Source organism: Balaenoptera physalus, assembly GCF_965194825.1.
Source record: "Balaenoptera physalus genome assembly, chromosome: 2".
NCBI lineage: Eukaryota > Metazoa > Chordata > Mammalia > Artiodactyla > Balaenopteridae > Balaenoptera > Balaenoptera physalus.
The window spans coordinates 26,163,028-26,181,177 of NC_138883.1; the positions used below are offsets into that span (position 1 = coordinate 26,163,028).

Consider the following 18,150-nt stretch of genomic DNA (forward strand, 5'->3'; position numbering starts at 1 on the left):
CACAGGTGGTCCGCGGTAGAGGCAGGTAAAGCCAGTCCTACCCGACTCTAAGCTCCCCTTCTGGACCAGGGCGTGGAGGCCTGGAGTGAGCAGGGAGGAGGAAGAGCCAGAGCAGAGGCTGCAGGTGAGTTTCTCTGAAAGGGGCTGGGCCAGGGACAGTGAAGAAAGCCAGGCTGCTGGGCAGCTGGGCAGCTCTTTCTGGTCTATGGGGAGAAGTTGGGGCTGAGAGCAACCATCATCTTCTCTGTTTCCTTGGAAGAGGAAGGAGGCGGCTCTCAGGCTCTCTCGTTCTCAGCTCTGGGCCCCAGCTCGCAGCAGAGGACACTGAAGGTTATGACCTCAGCACTGGCTCCTGGGGGAGGGTTTTACACTCCACCCTCTCCCTGGGGCCGTGAGACAACAGTCAAGCACTAGCTGACCAATGAGCCCTAGGACACTCCTCAGCATTCGAGCTGCAAGATGATGAATATCAATGCAGGCTTGAAGCTTTTACATTGTTTTAAAGGTTAAAGATGGGACATATGATCAGGCGAGACTAATTACCGCCTTCCTTTGCCCCCTTTTCCCATCACCCCCAGGACAGAGAAGGTCACTGGGTCAGGGAGGAAGAAGGCTGGGCACGAGGTGGGGAACTTGGTGTGGATCTTCTCACCTCCCCGCTGGCTGGGCTGAATCACTGGGGGCCAGACACTAGAAGCCCCAGTTATGTTTGAACAACTAAGAGTAGAGGGGCCAGCACCTTGCTTTCTGGCTGTAGCTCTGGGAAGGCAGACAGTGCCAGAAATTTAGTGATGGTTCCATGGGGTCCTGTGCAGCCCCACTGGGAGTCCCCAGACCCCTCCATGGGATGCACCCCTAGGTCTTTCTGCAGGAGCAAGGATGATGCAGAGGTGAGGCTAAGGGCTGGCGGGGCCTGACATGGGAGGCAGGCCAAAGGACAGAGTGTGGACCGCACGGAGTAGATCAAAATTGAGCCATGGACCCCAACACACCCATCCTGGGAAAGTGCCTGGACCCCCAGCGTTAGAACCAGCCCTGGAGAGGATGAGGATAAGGAGGGATATCCTGATTTAATGGAGTTTAAGCATGAAACAATTTAGAAACCACTGCAGTGACTGGAAGTTTATCTGGAAGTTATTGAATTAAATTCTATGTTATCTGAGATGATAGAGGGGTGAATGTGACTTCTGATAAAAATTAAGCTTAGGAATAGGAAAAGGAAAACTTACATGTTTGCGTGTCAGAGTATAAGGAATGTGGAATAATGTTCCTGGAAAACTGAGTCCAGCCTTCCCCTGGAATTTCTGCGCTAAGGATCCCGGGAGGCTCAGCCTTCCTGTCCATCCCGGGATGACCACCCTGGGATCTTCACGGATCTCCTGAAGCAAAGGGACATTACGGGGTGACAACCTAAGATTCACCTTCATGGTTCTTCCCTGCTAAGTACAGGGTGTTCTTTCTGGCTCCTTCTGGGGGATGGAGAGAGAGACAAGCCCATGGGGGATGTATGTCCTCACGGCACCCAGTGCAGGGAAACCTAACACATATAGTACATCTGCTATGTTTCTGAACCTTGTTAGACATGCACACGTCAGCTCAATTCTGCATGAAGAATAGCTAGCACGTGCACATAAAAGTGATGAAGCGTAATTGACAACTGACCATGCTTGAACCCACTGTCGCTCAAGGACTACACACAGCCCTCACTCCTTACCGCAGCCTGTGAGGTGTGATTGTTCCCAGTTTACAGAGGAAGAAACGAATACCAGTGAGGTCAAGGTCACGGACCAGCTGAGTTAAGATTTACCCCCGTTGGTCTGACACCAAACACCCTGCCCTCTCTTTCCTCAGCTCTCATTCAGGGTCAGAGCTCCCCACCCAGTCAGTCCCCCTGTGCTCTCATCCTTAGGGCCGTAGACTCACGCCACTCCGAGGTACCTGCACTCAGCTAATCACAGAGCCAGGAGGGACCTCGGAGCTCTCGGAGGCTGAGCTGGTCCCCCCCTCCCCCCAGCCTTCGGGAGACCCTGCAGAGCCAGGGAAGCGAGGAGCCAGTGCGGTGTCACTCTGTACCCTCCAGCAGCCAAATGTGAATGCTGTGACCCCCAAGGGGATGACGACACCCATTTTTAAAATATTCTTTATTTATTTTCTTTATTTTTTTGTCTGCGTCAGGACTTAGTTGCAGTACGCGGGGTCTTCGTTGAAGCGTGTGGGCTTCCCTCTAGTTGCGGCGTGTGGGTTCCAGAGCGTGTGGGCTCTGTAGTTGCGGCACACGGGCTCTCTAGTTGAGGTGCGAACTAGTAGTTGTGGCGCGCGGGCTTAGTTGCCCTGCGGCATGTGGGATCTTAGTTCCCCAACCAGGGATCGAACCCGGGTCCCCTGCATTGGGAGGTGGATTCTTTACCACCGGACCACTAGGGCAGTCCCGACAACACCCATTTTTATCAGCTGTTTCTAAGCTTAACACACAAGGAGACTAGCACTGGCTGGTGTCAGGGAGACCAGGTGACAGGTGGGAGTGATCAGTGGTCAAAGGTGTAGAGCTCATGGCTGAAGGTCTGGGGCCAAGAGTCAGACCTCAGGCAGGAACAGAGGTCAAGATAGGAGGGGAGAATAGTTGCGGGGAAGCTGTGCTCAGGGAAAACTGAGTCAGAGGTTTCTGAGAAGCAGGCAGTGGGGGGGCAGTGGAGGGCGGAGTGTCGTCTGGTCAGGCCGGAGTGGCTGGCAGAGTCGCCCTCCAGCAAAGGCAGAGAGGACTGTGCTTGGCTTTCAGACTTTAAAGGCCCTGTGGATGTAGAGGCCCTTCTGGGGGACCCTCTTATTCTTCAAGGAGATGAGGCGTGAAGATTGGTGTTCTGCAGTTTTGTAGACTTGGTAAACCTGGAGGTGAGTCAGGGTATTCCTGGATTCTTTTGACAACGTTAGGCACCTGGAATCGGGGTCCTTCAGCGAAGGTTCACCTGGTCTCTGGGAATGTGGTGCCGACATGGTACCGAGAAAGGCGAGGGAAGAAGGCTGGCTCCACCGTGCTGGGGGCCCGGGGAGCTCTTCCCAGGACACGTCCACATCCAGCTTGCTAACACCCCGAGTCTGAGAACCAGGCCTGGAATCGCTGCTGGGCCGTGGGAACGTGGGGGAATGCAGCTCGGGCCAGGGGTGGGCAGAGCTACCGCCGTGGAAAAGGGCAGAGTCAGCATCGGGAGCGTATCCTCTCAGCCAGGCGTGGCGCCAAGCCCCTCAGAGTCCCTGGTGACGTCTGCGTCCACAGTGACCCTGGGAGGGGACGATCAGCTCCCCATTTAAGTGTCACGTTCCGACCAGGGTCCTGCGGCCACTAAGTGGCAAAGCTGGGCTCTGGCTCCGGAGCTCTGACCCGCTTTGTGCCGTTGGCGCCCTGTCCGGGATGGGCCTCGCAAAGCTGGAGGCCCTGGTAGCAAAGCCCGCCCGGGACATGGTTTTGAAACTGTCCTGTGAGCAGAGTTCATCTACCCTTTTTGCCCCCTTCCTTCCTCCCCTGCAGAAGCAAGTCTTGCTGCCAGCAGTTTGACCGAATTCCCTCCCTCGCCCTTTTCTCTGGGTTTTACTTGAGGTCAGCTGGCCACAGCTTCCCACAGATGTGAAAAATGAAAGGCTGCCACGAGTCCCAGCCTCTCCCGGCCTCTGAGAAAATTTGCATCTTAATGGAGAGGGGATTAGCGGCCTGGGATCCTGGGAGATGCCGGGGAAGGAGTCTCTGGTGGCCCAGTTCTCAGCCTCGGGGACAGAAGATGGGGGTGCTGGGGCAGGCCCTGCCCGGGGCTCCTGGCTCACGCCTGGCCGACTCTGCCAGCGAGGGCAGACTCCGCTGGGCCGGCTTCTGAGAACTGGGCCAGGCTCCAGGCTGGGCCTCAGCAGGTCCCGAAGGCTCAAGCCTCGCCGCTTCCCCCATGACACACACAGGGCTGGGCCTCCTCTCCACCCTCTTCTGTGGAGCCTGGCCCTGGCTGGGGACCCACGGACAGCTCCGCTCCTGCTAGCTCATTTCCCGGCACCATCTGTCCCTGGACCAGCTGTGAGCGAGGGGGTTGTGTGTGTGTGTGTGGGCGCGGGAGCGGCTGGCCAGCCTCTAGGAGGTGGAAAGCAGGCGTCGGCGGCCCCGGCAGGCTGGCTCAGGCTGGGACAGCGAGGCAAGCAGGCGGGGCAGCATTCTGGAGGAATTTCTGAATTACCTACTGGCTGGAGCCCAGAGGCCAGAGCGGGCCTGGGCTGGCCCAGCTGGCCGAGGCCCCTGAAGAGTCTTCTTCCTGGCTGTGAGGCCTTGCCGCCTCCCGCCGGCGTCTCTGCCCGCCTGCCTCTGAACCGCGGCGTGAGAACTCCAACCCGAAGGGGGTGGTCACTGCCCCCCTCCCCTCTCCTAGGGAGACCACCAGGGCCTAAGGCGGAGGGACGTGTCCTTCCCTGACCCCTGCCCTCACCTGCAAGCTTCTGAGGTCAGGGCTGTTCTTCATCTCTCCTTTCCTCCAGAATCACAGATTCCATCTGGCCGAAGCCAAGAGGAGGCCTCTAGTCTCACCTCCACTGGAGTTGTTGCGGGGAGGTGATGGGTTGGCCGCTGCAGCTCCCCCAGTTCTGTCCCCCAGACAGGAAGGCCCTTTGCGTGTAAATGTCCTCTCCCTCCGACAGGACGGGCCACATAGTCTGTGGGGGTTTTGTTAAAAAATTGTTAAGAATTTTAAGAGAGTGACAGCAGAGCATGAAACCAAGCCCCAGGCCCTTCTAAGTCCGGCCCTGTGTGACTGCATAGGCTGCACCCATAACACCAGCCCTGCTCCCAGAAAATCCTTGGCCCTCCTCAGCCCCACCCCATCTCTCTCCTGGACCACGTCTTTGCGAACTTGGCTGGAAGGCAGGTCTGAGCAGACAGACATCCCCCAGTTCTGCTTCTTCACGTCTGACACTGTCCTCAGTGGCAATGTCTGATGCCCCACCCTGACCTTCCTCCCAGGGAAACTGAGGCAGCAGGAAGGCCTGGGGACTCACCATCCTGTGTCGTACCGCCCATCCCAGACGACTGGGGAGGGACGGTGGTGGCAGCTGCGTCCGGAGCTCCCCTCAGCCGCCTGTGGTGTGCCAACCCCAGGGCTCTGGGTGGGGCTCGGGTGGCGGAGAAGTTCCCACGCTGGCCTTCTGTTCCCATCAGTGCCATCCTTCCCGAGGGGCGGGCGGGAGCGGGGACATTCAGGGCTGCTTTGCCGGCTCCAGACCAGGAGTCCGCACAGCCAAGCCCGGTTGCTTTGTCCTTTGTCTCCACCGCACAGCGTCTGGCTCAGCCATCACCTGGCGGGGTGACTGCCCTGGGGGACAGTGGGGCCTGGGCCCAGGAGTGTCCTGCTTGGGAACTGCGCTGGGCTCTGCTAGCAGCAGCCAGGCTGAGGTCAGGGAGAAGAGGCAGGAAACCGCCCCTCCAGTCGCGGGGAAAGGCCAGGTCCAGAGGGACCACGGCTCTGCCCTGGCAGCCCCTCAGCCCACAGCCTGGGCGAGACACTCACTCCTTCCTGCGGCCTCATCCCCGGGCTCCCACCAGTCTCAGGGACGAGGAAGCCCACCACCCTCCAGTTAGGGTGCACTTAGGGCTTGGCGAGGGGCCCAAGCAGTCTGTGTGCAGGGTCCCATGTAGTCTCACAAAAGCCATGGGAGGTAGGTCCTATTATTATAAGTGAGAGTCAGAGTAGCTGAGAAGCGGGTTCCAGGCCACAGGGCTGCCACGTTTTCCCCCACGCTGCCCTTCCTTTGCGGACGTCATCGTGGTGGCAATGTTTGTGTGGCTGTCTGTTCAACGTGCGCCTCCCTGATCGGGCTTAAGCTCCACGTCGCTGAGTAGCGCTGCCCTTTGAATTCACACGTGGCCCCTGGCACACACAGAGCCTGGCACATAGTAAGACCCCCATAAAGAACAAGGGAAGGAAGGAAGGAGGGGGTTGAGTCAGGATTGCAACACAGGTTGGCCTGACATCCAGCCCACACCCCTACCACCTGGCTGCACTGCCTCCGTCTAACCCGCTCTCCCTTGACACACTTCTGCTGGGCCAGAGTAGGGCCGGATGGGGCCCTGCATCCGCCCAGGCTGGGAAGGGGGCAGGACTGAGTTTGGCTCCGTGAAAGGAGTCAGTCACCCTGTCCACCCCCCCCATCAGGGGTCCTTACCACTGAGGCTCTGGGGAGGCTCTCCTTCATGGGAGACCCCACTGGACTGGCTGGTTCCTGACACATTTATTGCCTCCCCAGCCCTGTGAGGCTGGGTGGCAGGGCGTGTGTCACCAGGGAGGCCTCCTCTGGAAGAAACACCTGTGTTGATCTCCCAGTGAGCAATCCAGTCCTCAGCTTTCCCGGTGCCCTTGGAACACCATAGGGTTCTTTCTGACTCCATAGTTTGGCTGGAGCCGCAGCCTCGGAGCCAGTACTCCTGCCGTCTGGAGCATCTGTGGGTGTTCACCCTAGACGTGTTTGCAGTGGGCACTGCCAGGCTGCCGGGCGGTGTGTCTGCTGGAACCGTTCTCGGGAAACCCCACAGCTGGGCTGCTGAGAGCAAGGATCTGTCCACTCTTTCTCCCATCCTTTGACTGTATCCACTCAATATCTCTGAGGTCCTCCCCCTCTGCCCCAGGCACGGTGCTAAGCATGGAGATCCATGCGTGGACAGCTCAACCCAGACTCCAGGGGCTGACAGTCCGGTTGGGGAGGGCCATGTGTCACCAGTGGACCTGCGGAGTGATGGCGAGCTCAGGGAACCCGGGGAGGGTGGCCGGTACCTCCTAGGAGGCTTTGGGCTGCAAGTACCTCAGAGGGTGGAGCCCTGCTGAGAGGTTGGATATTTAATGGCCACACCCCCATCCCTTTCTTCTGTCACCTTTGCCCTCAGCCCACCTGTGCTCCCCTCGTCCCGCCCACCTCCACACACTATTCTTGGGAAAGGCTTGGGGGTGAGTCTTTTTGGCTTGGACACTTTCCTCAACTGCCTTCCAGAAACCCCCATTCTGGGGCCTCCTCTTCCTCACCAGTCTGTCCCCCTCAGTCCCCTCTGCTGGTTCTTCTCACAGACCTTGCTAAGGATTCTGGAGCCCCCCAGGACTCAGGCCTTTGTCCCTTCACTTCCCTCTGCACTCAGACCCTCAGGGACCTCATCTGGTCTTGTGACGTTCAATATTATCTATATAATATCCAGGACTTGCAAACACACCCCCGTCCAGACCCCTCCTCCAAGCCCAGGCTTGGAGTCCAACACCTGCTCCACTCCCCTCTGCAATGTCTAATAGACATCCCTAAACTAATTCCCAGTTTTCTCTCTCTCCGCCCCCGGCACCCAAATCTGCTCCAGCAGAGTTCCCCTCAGCCAGCTCAGTGATGAGACTTCATTCCTCCAGCTGCTGGGGGCCTGAGCCTGGGGGCCACGTGATGCCTCTCTTTCTCGCACAGCCAGTGCCCCACCTGATGGGAAGCATGGTTGGTGCCACCTTTAGATACATCCAGGGTCCGCCCACACCCATCACCCCACCACTTCCTCCTTCAGCTCTTGCCTCCATCATTGCAATAGCCTCTCAGTGGATTTTCCTGATCCCGCCTTTAAATCCCTAAAGCCTATTCTTAACACAGAAGCCAGAACACCCTTTTCAAAGATGTCGGAGTCTGGCCCTCCTCTGCCCCAAACACTGCAAGGGCCCATCTCACTCACACCCACGTTGCCCACAGGCCTCAAGGCCCCACTTGATCGGGCCCTGCTCCCTCCAACCTCACCTCCCGCCATGCTCTCCTTCCCTCTCTGCTCCAGCCTTGGGCTGCCTTACTGACCCTCAGAGGCCCCAGGCTGGCTGCTGTCCTGGGGCCTGTGCTCAGCCTGAAGAGCTCTTCCCCCAGATCCACATGGCTCTCCCTCTCTGCCTTCAAGCTGTTCCTCAAATACCGCCCTTCACCCGTTTAAAATCATAACTTCCCCCACCCCTAGCAATGAACCACCATACGCCGCTCTATTTTTTCGCCCATAGTACTTATTATCTTCTAACATTGTATATGATTCACTTATTTATTATATTTATTACTTGTGGTCAGTCTCTTCCTGCTGGAATGTAAACGCTGTGTAAAGGCTGGGTTTTATTGTTTTTATTCATTGATGTATCCCAAACATACCCACAACAGCACCAGACACATAGTAAGCCCTTAATAAATGTTTATTGAATTTAACTGAAGTCACCTACCCTTTAGTGTAAATAAATGTACATGTTTTCCCTCCCCCTTACATTGTAAGTTTTTCTCCACTAATTCAAGAAGGGTTTTCCCCCTGCATCACAGTGCTCTTGGGAAAAGTCTTTGGCGGGGGTGGGGGGTGGGGCTGTGAGTTTTATAGTCTTGAAGTAACACTGAGTGGATGGAGGAACCATGGTGGAACCAGGACTCGTGGAAGGAGAAGCCGGGAGAGCTGCCTGCTGCCTCCCCAAAGGCAGGGTGTGGCGGTGGCAGCCTCTTGGGTGTGACAGAGAGAAAAGCGACAGCGCCTCGCACGTGTTCATGGTGTGACTACAAGTGATTGCTCCAAGGACAGCGGTGAGGAGGGAGGTGCGGAGGACCAGACAAGGGCGAATCCTCGGGGTTGAGTCCTCCAGCCCGTTTTCATGGCAAGATGGACCCAGGAAGCAAACTGGACTCTGCATCAGCAAGGTGTCTGTTCTCTGCGGGACGACCTGCAGAAGCTACTCAGTGGGGCCCCCTTGCAAGGCCACCGGGTGGATTTGATGTTTATGCCATTGTCAGCTTTTTAAAATGTGTCATTTATTGTGATTTTCTTCTTCATTCTAAATATACATCCACTTTCTATACCTAACATTATATTTGTAAACTTTTTTTTTTTTTTAAAGAGGGTCCCCAGATTGTCTAAGCTCAGGCTCCAAGAACCTGCATCTTTCCCTGAGGGGGCAGATTGAGGGTTCTGGCCCGGGATCCCCTGGTGTCGCTGAAGCCAGCTGCATTGCTGCCTTTTTCAGGTACCTAATAAGAATTTGATTTCCCTGAGCCAGTTTGGAGTCCTATTTTCTTAGAGCTGAAGCCGCTGTACGTAGTCAGAGGACTTGTGGGGTTGGAGCGCCCTCTGCTGGAAAAATCGAGGTACAGCCGGGAGAGCGGTACACGCCAGGAGTGGCTGCATTGAAACCCCACTGTTAGGATTCTGGCAAGAAAGCAGGCGGGTCTGGGGGTTAGTACGCAGGCAAGCCCCTGCTGTTGGGCATGGACACATTCAAGTACACACACCGTGTCCTGTAATTCAAATGTGAGCATGCTTTTGTGTACACGCGTTCCATTTCCACTGCACCTGGGGTAACACGACCTGGGGTCGGCTGCAGTGCCCATTCTGACACTAACCTCCCGGAGTCAGCATCAGACTCCACAGGTTAAGGGCTCGGTCCCCCACAGACTACTCCCACTTTGCTGCCAGCTACAAGTGGGGTTCCCCCAGGACACCTGCACTTCTGACTAGCCAGCTACAAAGCAGGGGGTTCCCATCAAACTCCTCAGGTTTGGTAATTCACTGCAATGACTCACAGAACTCACTGAAAGTGCTATACTGATGCTGGCAGTTTTATTATAAAGGTTATGACTCAGGAGCAGTCACATGAAGAGACATGCAGGGCAAGATCTGGGAGGGAGGCAGAGCTTCTGTGCCCTCTCCCTGTGGAGTCGAGGCAAGTCACCTCTCAGGAAGCTCCCCTGGGCCCTGGTGTCCAGCGTTATCACTGGGGTTTCATTACTTTTCATTACACAGGCATGACTGATTGAACACTGGCTAGTGAGTGAACTCAATCTCCAGCTCCCTGTCCTTCTATTGGCTGAAAGTCCCAACATCTGCTCATATGGTTAGTGTTTCCAGGAAGCTATCTAGGTAGGGGCCCACCCTGGGTCACCTCGTTAGCATCACGAAGACACTCCTGTCACTCAGGAAATCCCGAGGGTTTTGAGGCACATGCCAGGAACTGGGAAAAAGACCTGTCATGCTCTTGATTATATGGTAGCACGTGGACGCACGCACAAGGGCTAGTCTCATTCATCCTGGGCATACAGAAACAAGTCAGCCCCACCCCAGCTCATCCACAGACCCCCTAAGAGGTGGCAAAACAACACAGCAGCCCCTCCAGGGGTCACACCACTGTCCCTTCTTAAAAGGCCCCGCTGAGCCCCAGAGAAGCCCCCTCCATCCCACACCACCCTCGGTTTCCCTTCCCCTCCAGGATGTCTGCTTCCTGGAGGAGAGCTGTTCCTTTCCTCTAGTTCAAGGCCACTGGTTGGCAGCCAGTGTTTAGGACACAGGCTTGCCTTGCCAATCATTGTTTTCTTTTGTTTAGAACCAAACCAAGCGAAACCAATCCCAAGCCCCCTGCTTGGCAAGGCAGCCTGGTTCCCTGAGGACACTGCAGCTGCCACTGCAGCCACATACCAGAGGCTGCAGCGTGCACTGATGACCCGCAGGCCTGGCACCCAGAACCACGCCCACCAGCGTCACCGCCGTCACTGCTCAGGGACTCCATCCAGCTGCAAAGCCACAGCTGCTGGAGGAAGTTCTCCGTGGTCCTTGCTTCTTTGGAGGCTGGCTCCTGAACCGAGCCCAGAGACTGCGTGTCTGGTGTAGGCAATGAGCCTACGTCCCAGCTGCAAGTCCCAGCTGCCCCTCTCAGGACCTGTAAGCTGGGGCACTCCCAGTCCAGGAAGGGGATTCAGACCTCAGGAGTCAAGAAAAAGGCCAGATGTCCACTGCATCCCCTGCATTGCCTACACAGTGCTGCTGGTCCCTGGCCCTCCCACCTCCCTCCGATTTTTAAGATTCTGGGCAAATTCTTTCAATTTCATGCCAGTTTTAGGCCAAAGCCCAAGGTTGGAACGCCTCCCACGGTGTTTCAAAGACCCAGTAGTTGGGTGTTTCAAAGATGGCTGCTCAGTTTGGCCCCTAACACCCTCCTGGACCTCAATCTCCCCGCACTTCTCCCTCATAGGAGAGGAACTCTGCTGTCATGAGGTCATGCTTACATTAAGCACTTACTGTGTGCCAGGCCTGGGGCTCAGTGTTTCACATGCAACTCTGCGGGGGCAGGGGTACCATTATCATCAATATATACAGATAAGGAAACTGAGATTCAGGGAGGTTGAGTGACTAGCTCAAGGTCACAGAGCTGATCATTGGTGAAGCCAGACAGAATTCAAACCGACAACTGTCGCATGACAGGATTTGCATGCTTAACCACTTTATGGTTCTGGCACACAGAGATATTCCACACTCTTCCTTCTCATCTCCCATCCTACCTCCCCTGGCTCAATTTCTGAGCAACATAGGGGGCAGGGAGGGCGCACCAACCTGACCTTGAGAATTCAGTCACATAGAGCATCACCATCTCTGCCTTCGCTTCCCTCCCCACTGGCCAGTCCAGCCTGGCCTGGAGCTCATGCTTGCTTATCAATTGAGCTATTTTTCTGTTTGTTACAGAAAGGATGTAAACAGAGAAAGTGCATTTAAACTTCTCCCTGTAGATACAAAGCTGTGCAGAAGCCACAGAGGGGCAGGGGAGCACAGTGGTTAAGACCTCAGGGAACCAGGGTCATATTGCCTGGGTCTGCATCTCAGCCTTGCTGCTTACTAGCAGAAGACTTTGGGCGAGATGCTTTACTTCTCCATGCCTGCATTTCCCCAGCTGTAAAATGGGGATGATTACAAACCTCACTGCATAGGGTCCCTGTGAGGATGCATAGAGTTAGTGCACATATATCAGGAGAAAACCATAATTCGAAAAGATACATGCACCCCAATGTTCATTGCAGCACTGTTTACAATAGCCAAGACATGGAAGCAACCTAAATATCCACTGACAGAGGAGTGGATAAAGAAGAAGTGGTATATATATACACAATGGAATATTACTCAGCCATAAAAAAGAATAAAATATTGCCATTTGCAGCAACATGCATGGATCTAGAGATTGTCATACTAAGTGAAGTAAGTCAGACAAAGAAAAACAAATAACATATGATATCACTTGTATGTGGAATCTTAAAAAAATGGTACAAATGAACTTACTTACAAAACAGAAGTAGACTCACAGATGTAGAAAACCAGGGGAGAAAGGGAGGGGAGAGGGATAAATTGGGAGATTGGGATTGACATATACACACTACTATGTATAAAACAGGTAACTCATAAGGACCTACTATATAGCACAGGGAACTCTACTCAGTACTCTGTAATGATCTGTATGGGAAAAGAATCTAAAAAAGAGTGGATATATGTATATGTGGAGATGTATATGTATATATGTAACAGATTCACTTTGCTGTACACCTGAAACTAACACAATACTGTAAATCAACTAAACTCCAATAAAAATTAAAACAAAACAAAGAGTTAGTGCACAAAACCAAACTGAGCTGGGCATGGAAGGAGGGCATGCCCAGGGTACCATTCCCCTGCACTGCAGCTGACCCCCTTTGGTGCTGGGCTTTTGGGCCAGCACCTCTGGGCCATCTTTGACCTGACAGCCTCTCCTACTCCTGCAAGGCCCCTCTCCCTCCGCCTTGGTCTTCAGCTCCTGCTGGGGTCCTCCTGCCTGCAGCCTCCTGACATGGCAAGCTGATAAAGCACGACTCAGCCCATTGTCAGTGGGCGTGTTCCTTGTGCAGTACCCTCACCCGATGGAGCAGGCCTCCTCTGTAGTCTTGCCCAGCCCCAGGGTGGGCTGGCTGAGGGAGGGGACTGAATGTTTATGGAGCTTGTGCTAAGCACCGGATTTTCTTCCTCACAACAAGAGTGCGAGGTAGCTGTGAATAATTTTGATTCCTAATGAGGACACCAAGCCTTGGACAGGTCTTCCCAGGTGTCAGGCTGCTAGACCCTTTGGGGCTCTGATTTCATGTCAGGCTCCGTGGGGGCAGAAGTTTGGGAGATCAGGGAAATTGCATAGGAAGGACTGCAAAGCAGTCTGATGGGAGCACAACCTTCAGGCGGATTTTGGAGCTGACGTGACACCTAGTGGCCATAAGTAGTAACTACTCCACAGTTGGGCAAGTTCCAGGGCAACCCGCAGATAGGCAGGGTTTTGGCTGGGCCTACGTGATGGGGGGTGGCAAGTGTCAAGGGGAGGCCTGGAGGGTCGGGGATGGTGGCTTCCCCATATCTCCATCATTCCCCCAAAGCTACCCAAACAAAAAATAACATTTGATGAGAAAATGTGCTGCTTTTTCTCTTTTCTATTAAAGATGAATAAAAGCAACTTGAGAAAACTTGCTGTTTTTATTGATCCCTAATCTATAGTCCATAACAAATTTTGATACTTCATAGCCTGATAATCTTCAGGGTTCCACCCAGACACCAGTAATTATTGAATGCTCAGTTACGAGCATGGACCTGATGGAGAATTTTATAGATTATAATAAACTTAAAAGACAGGCTCCCTGACTTCAAGGGGATTTGATTTATCTGGGGAGTCAGAGCAAAGACATCTACATACCCTGATGAGTAGGGTGGACGTGAGTTTCAGCTCACAAACTCTTTATTGCATTTCTTTATTTTCTTTTCATCATCCTAATTTTGACTGAGTCCATACAACCGTCCAATGAAAATTCAACTTCAAGCTAAGACTTTGAATAAGGGAAGGGAGGGGAAATATGCTGTGGGGAGGGGGACACAGATTATTTCAAATAATGATTCTGCCAGGAGTGAGAAGTCTTAGCATCACCTCCACCCTCGATGAAGAAACAAAGTGCAACCTGAGGGCTGGTGCCTTGATTCCCAGATGCCATTCCAGCACTTCACTGGTGTTCCAAAGTGTGGGTTCTTGGGCACCCCCAAACTCTCTCAGCTTTCCACCACTTGCCCAAAACAATTGCCAAGTGAATGAGGTTTTTCATTTCACAGGTATTTTTTATTGAGCACTTACTATGAGCAGGCACTGTGCAGGTGCAAAGGAGGCGCACGAGACAGTTCCTGCCCTTGTCCATCCCAAGGATGACTGGTGAGGTTAATCAAAATCCTTGAAGGTACCCATTCCCCCCACCTGCTCAGTATATGCTGTTCTTGGCTAAACCTTCTCATCTTTTGCTAAGCTCCTCATGCCTCCCCAGTTTTCCAAGGAATTTTACAAAGAAATGCAGAATGGCAGATCCCTAGAACAGATGGGGATCCCTTTTTTCAGCTGTCCCACTTTTCAGGTGGAACCATGAGGCTCCAAGTTCAGGTGGCCAGCTCATGCCGGGCCACGGCTAGATGCCAGTTCTCTCTGTCTCTTGCCCTGGGCTCTCTCCACGTGACCCCCTGGCATTTGCTTCTAAAGGCCCCTGTCCTCATTTCCTGAGCATCTGTTCCCTCTGCCACTGCCTCCCGAATCTCAGCAATCTCCCCTTGACACAGTTTACGAGCACTGTGATGACTGCTTTTGTGCACTGACCTTCTCCCCACTGCTCTCTTCCGCCACCCAGCAACCCCACGCTCTCCCAATTTGTTCTTTTGGCTCTTAACGAGGCCACCAAGGATGTGCCCCCTAAAACAGGAGGATGCTCCCTGGGGGAAGGGCATGTCACCAGCAGCCCGGAGACCCAAGCTAGACTTTATTGCCTCGCTCACAGCCTTGGTGTCTTTCCGCCGAGGTTTCAGCCAGCTCTCCGCCTCGTCCCAGCCAGCAGCCAACGTGCCAGGAGTTCTCTGTCACTGAGACTTCTTTCCAGACCAGATGTGTTGCTATGGCTTCGTCATTTTCAAGAAACTGGTTTGAAAGGTAAGGGGATAATGCTGAGCACCAGCGTAGCCTCGTGGCTGATCGACAAGAGTGTTTGGACAGGCTCGAGTCCAAGTGAGACCATCTGTAAACCCATCTCTCATCTCGGCAGAGTGTTGAACGTGGTGAGGTTCGGCCTGGCACAGGGATGGGGATGGGTTTACGCTGTCGTCAGGGTTTTGGTAGCAGATTTAAGTTTAGAATGTGCACACGCTCATTCTGGGTCTGAGCCACCCAGCCCATGTTAGAGAAACACACGTGTGCAAACATGACACACAAAAGAATGTTGGTGACTGATTATTATTTGTAGTAGCAAAACATTGGCAATAACTTAAATGTCCATAAAATGAGAGTCTCTTTCTGCACTATGAGACTTCTTTCTGCACTATGAAATACCATGTAGCAGTTAAAAAGACTGAGATAGATCTAAACATACCAACATGGACAGTTCACCAAGACACATTGTAAGGCAAAGCAAGTGCAGAGGAACGTGACAGTATGATTCTATTTATGATAAATAAGAAGCTGTGTGTGTGTGTGTGTGTGTGTGCGTGTGTGTGTGTGTATGAGGGTAAAATGATATAATAGTAAAACACGTGTACTCTGAGCCTACCACCTGCCAGGTAGTGTTCTAAGTGCTTCATAGGCATTAACTCATTTAATCCTTAAAAGCTCCCAGCACCATAGGTACTGTTATTAGCCCCATATATAGATGGGTAAACTGAGGCACAAGGAGGTTGGGTAAATTGCCCAAGGTTCCACAGGAGTGGAGCTGGGATTGGAACTCAGGTGGCCTGGTCCCAGAGTCCCTGTTTTTAACACTTAGAGAACACACACTCACACACACACACACACACACACACACACACACACACTTGATTGCAAGTACGTGGGAAAAGCTATGGAAACGTGCACCTGAAATTGTTCACGAGCGCCCTCTGGGAGGCAGCAGGGACTGTGGGGGCAGGTAAAAGAGGTCTTCCACTTTCTCCCTAGTATACTTTGGTGGATTTAGAATTTTTACAAGTAGATATTATTTGTACCAAAAAATGACAATGAAAAAATCATGCAACAGTAAAAATGACGACTCTGCTCTTCAATTGGAACCAACAGAGCTGCAGCGTGTGACCTGAGGGGAACTTGAGGTGCCCACAAGAGCTCCCCACTTGGGTCCTGAGACCCCAGTTCTGCCTCTCCATGGCCATGTGACCTCATCTGTAAAGCTGGAGGGTTGCTGGACCTGGACCCGGTCTCCTGACCTCTGCCTTGTGCTCTTTCCCACCAGCATCCCAAGGAACAGGAGGCCGTACTTCAGGGAGGGCAGGCGGGGAGGTCCAGGACACAGGCACAGAGTAGGGGGGCCTGGGGTGGTGTGCAAGCCTGAGCCACCCTGCGGGTGTCGGGGGTGCTTGCTGGATGATGGTGTCGCTCCTGAATGACAGCATCATGTGCCAGCCCCTTATGTGCATTGTCTCCACTTGATTCTTATGAAACTCTCTCAGGTGCTGTGGTTATCACCCCATTCTCAACACTTGGAGACTGAGAGCTCTGCGCACGGCCGCACCCTTACTAGCTAGAGCAGGGTTGCAGCTGGGTCAGTCTGTGCGGTGGCTTCTCCACACACGAGAGATGCTGATGGGGGCAAGGACGGAGGTATTGGGAGAAGGCTGTGGGGCAGGACCAGATGGGGGCCTCCTCTGACAGACTCCTTAGGGATTCCATGAGACACCAAGCCGCAGGGCCTTATGGACCAACCTGCACACCAGCAGGGTCCTGCAGCCTTGGCGAGGAGGAGTGGGTCCTGGGACCACGCAGACAGGGGTGCTAAGGCCACAGCTGCCCCTTTCTGGCCACAAGCACTTGGTTCTGTGCTTTCCTTCTCTAAAGCTCCGTTTCATTATTCACAGCATGGGCGTGATACTAGTGCCCGTTGGGTGCTGTGAGAATTCAGGCACCTGTCTGGTGACTGGCGGGGTACTTGGCACGTGGTAAGGGCTCATGGATGTTGGCTGCTGTTAGGACCATTATCACGGTCCTTTCTGATCTCTTCAAGGAGTTCAGCCTAAGTCACAACCTGCCTGGTTGCCTAAACTCCAGCAGCGTTGAAAGACCTGCAGTTCCTCAGTGCACCATGCTGGCCCACACTTCAGGCTTGGTACTTGCCATCCTCTGTCCTCTTGTCTGTCTGTGTGACGCCCCCTTCTCCCCAGTGATACCTCCTCTTTGGGCCACTGTGATACCTGTACACGCCCCCAACTGCCCCTCTCACCACACCAGGGCCTATCCATTTGCTCCTTGTGTCACCTCCTATCTGCTCCAGGGCGGCCCCAGGAGCCAGGGTGCCTTAGAGGGAACCGGAGGCCTGCCCAGGGCAGAAGGGAGGCCCAGATAGGGCCGGACAGCGGGGCCGGGCTGACCTGAAGTCCACCATATCTGTCTTCTCACCCAGCATCTTTATCAGCTCCCTGACTTGGTACCGGTTTACGGGGACCTTGTTCTGCTGAGGAAGCAGAGAGAACGTGCAAGGTCAATGGAGCTCTCTGCTCCCCCCAGACCTCTCCCGTCTCACACACACACACACACACACACACACACACCCCACAATGCCTCACTGCCCTTGGGACCACAGCTGGCAACAGTTTCCTCGGTTCAGAAGAAACTGAACCCACACCACGCAGGGCAGGAAGAAGCGTCCCCGCCCATGTCCGTGGGTCGCTGCCCAGACTCCAGAGCCTCTCTTTTCTCTGGGGAGCAATAGGGGTGAAGGAGATGGGGATCCAACTGGAGGAGGCGGCGACTTTGCAGCATGGGAAGTTCATCCTTACCTCCCTGCTACCGAGTCTGGCCGGCCCTCTTCACCACGGGTCACCGAGGGTCTTATCCCCCCACCTGGGCCCCCATGAAGTCCTATTCTTGCAGGACCTGTCCTTCCTAGGGCTGCCGTGGTGACAGACCTCTTCATGCTTGCATTTCAGGGGGCCCTCAGCACCTCCATCATATCCCACATGTGAAGGTGTGGGATTTCAGGCAAGATGATAGGGCCAAAGGCGAAATACTGAGGTTTCGGGATGTGGTCTCTTCTCCCACTCCCTTTTAAAATCTGCCCAGTAGCCACATGCAATGGGAGAAAGACCTAGAAGATGAAGAATGTGTGTCTTCAGGCAGCATCTTGGGTCACCAGTGGCACCCAGGCGTGCAGTACAGAGAATGACTTCAGCAGGCAGTGGAAGGAGGCCTTAGGTGTCCCTCTGGGTCTAGAGAAAGCAGTGGATAAGTTGGCTTCTCACAGCCAATCCCAAGAAGCTCTTTGAGGTGCTCATGCCGTGTCCTGTCTGTCTCTCTCTCACACACACACCTCTGCGCGTGCACACAT

General features: G+C 54.0%; 1 protein-coding gene and 1 long non-coding RNA gene across 2 annotated transcripts in view; one reads left to right on the forward strand and one right to left on the reverse strand.

Moving 5' to 3' along the window:
- The first annotated feature begins 867 nt into the window (after positions 1-867).
- On the forward strand, positions 868-8,854 carry LOC309655973. The gene is made up of 2 exons (XR_014261094.1): positions 868-2,889; positions 6,412-8,854. It is a non-coding gene; the product is annotated as an uncharacterized lncRNA (long non-coding RNA).
- A 1,140-nt stretch (positions 8,855-9,994) lies between these two features.
- LRRC74A (leucine rich repeat containing 74A) overlaps positions 9,995-18,150 on the reverse strand; it is a gene marked incomplete at its 5' end in the record, with an annotated part of 38,075 nt that continues 29,919 nt past the window's right edge. The window contains 1 exon segment of the mRNA XM_082451963.1: positions 9,995-17,277. Coding sequence (XP_082308089.1) covers positions 17,122-17,277 — 156 coding nt within the window. The 3' untranslated portion in view covers positions 9,995-17,121.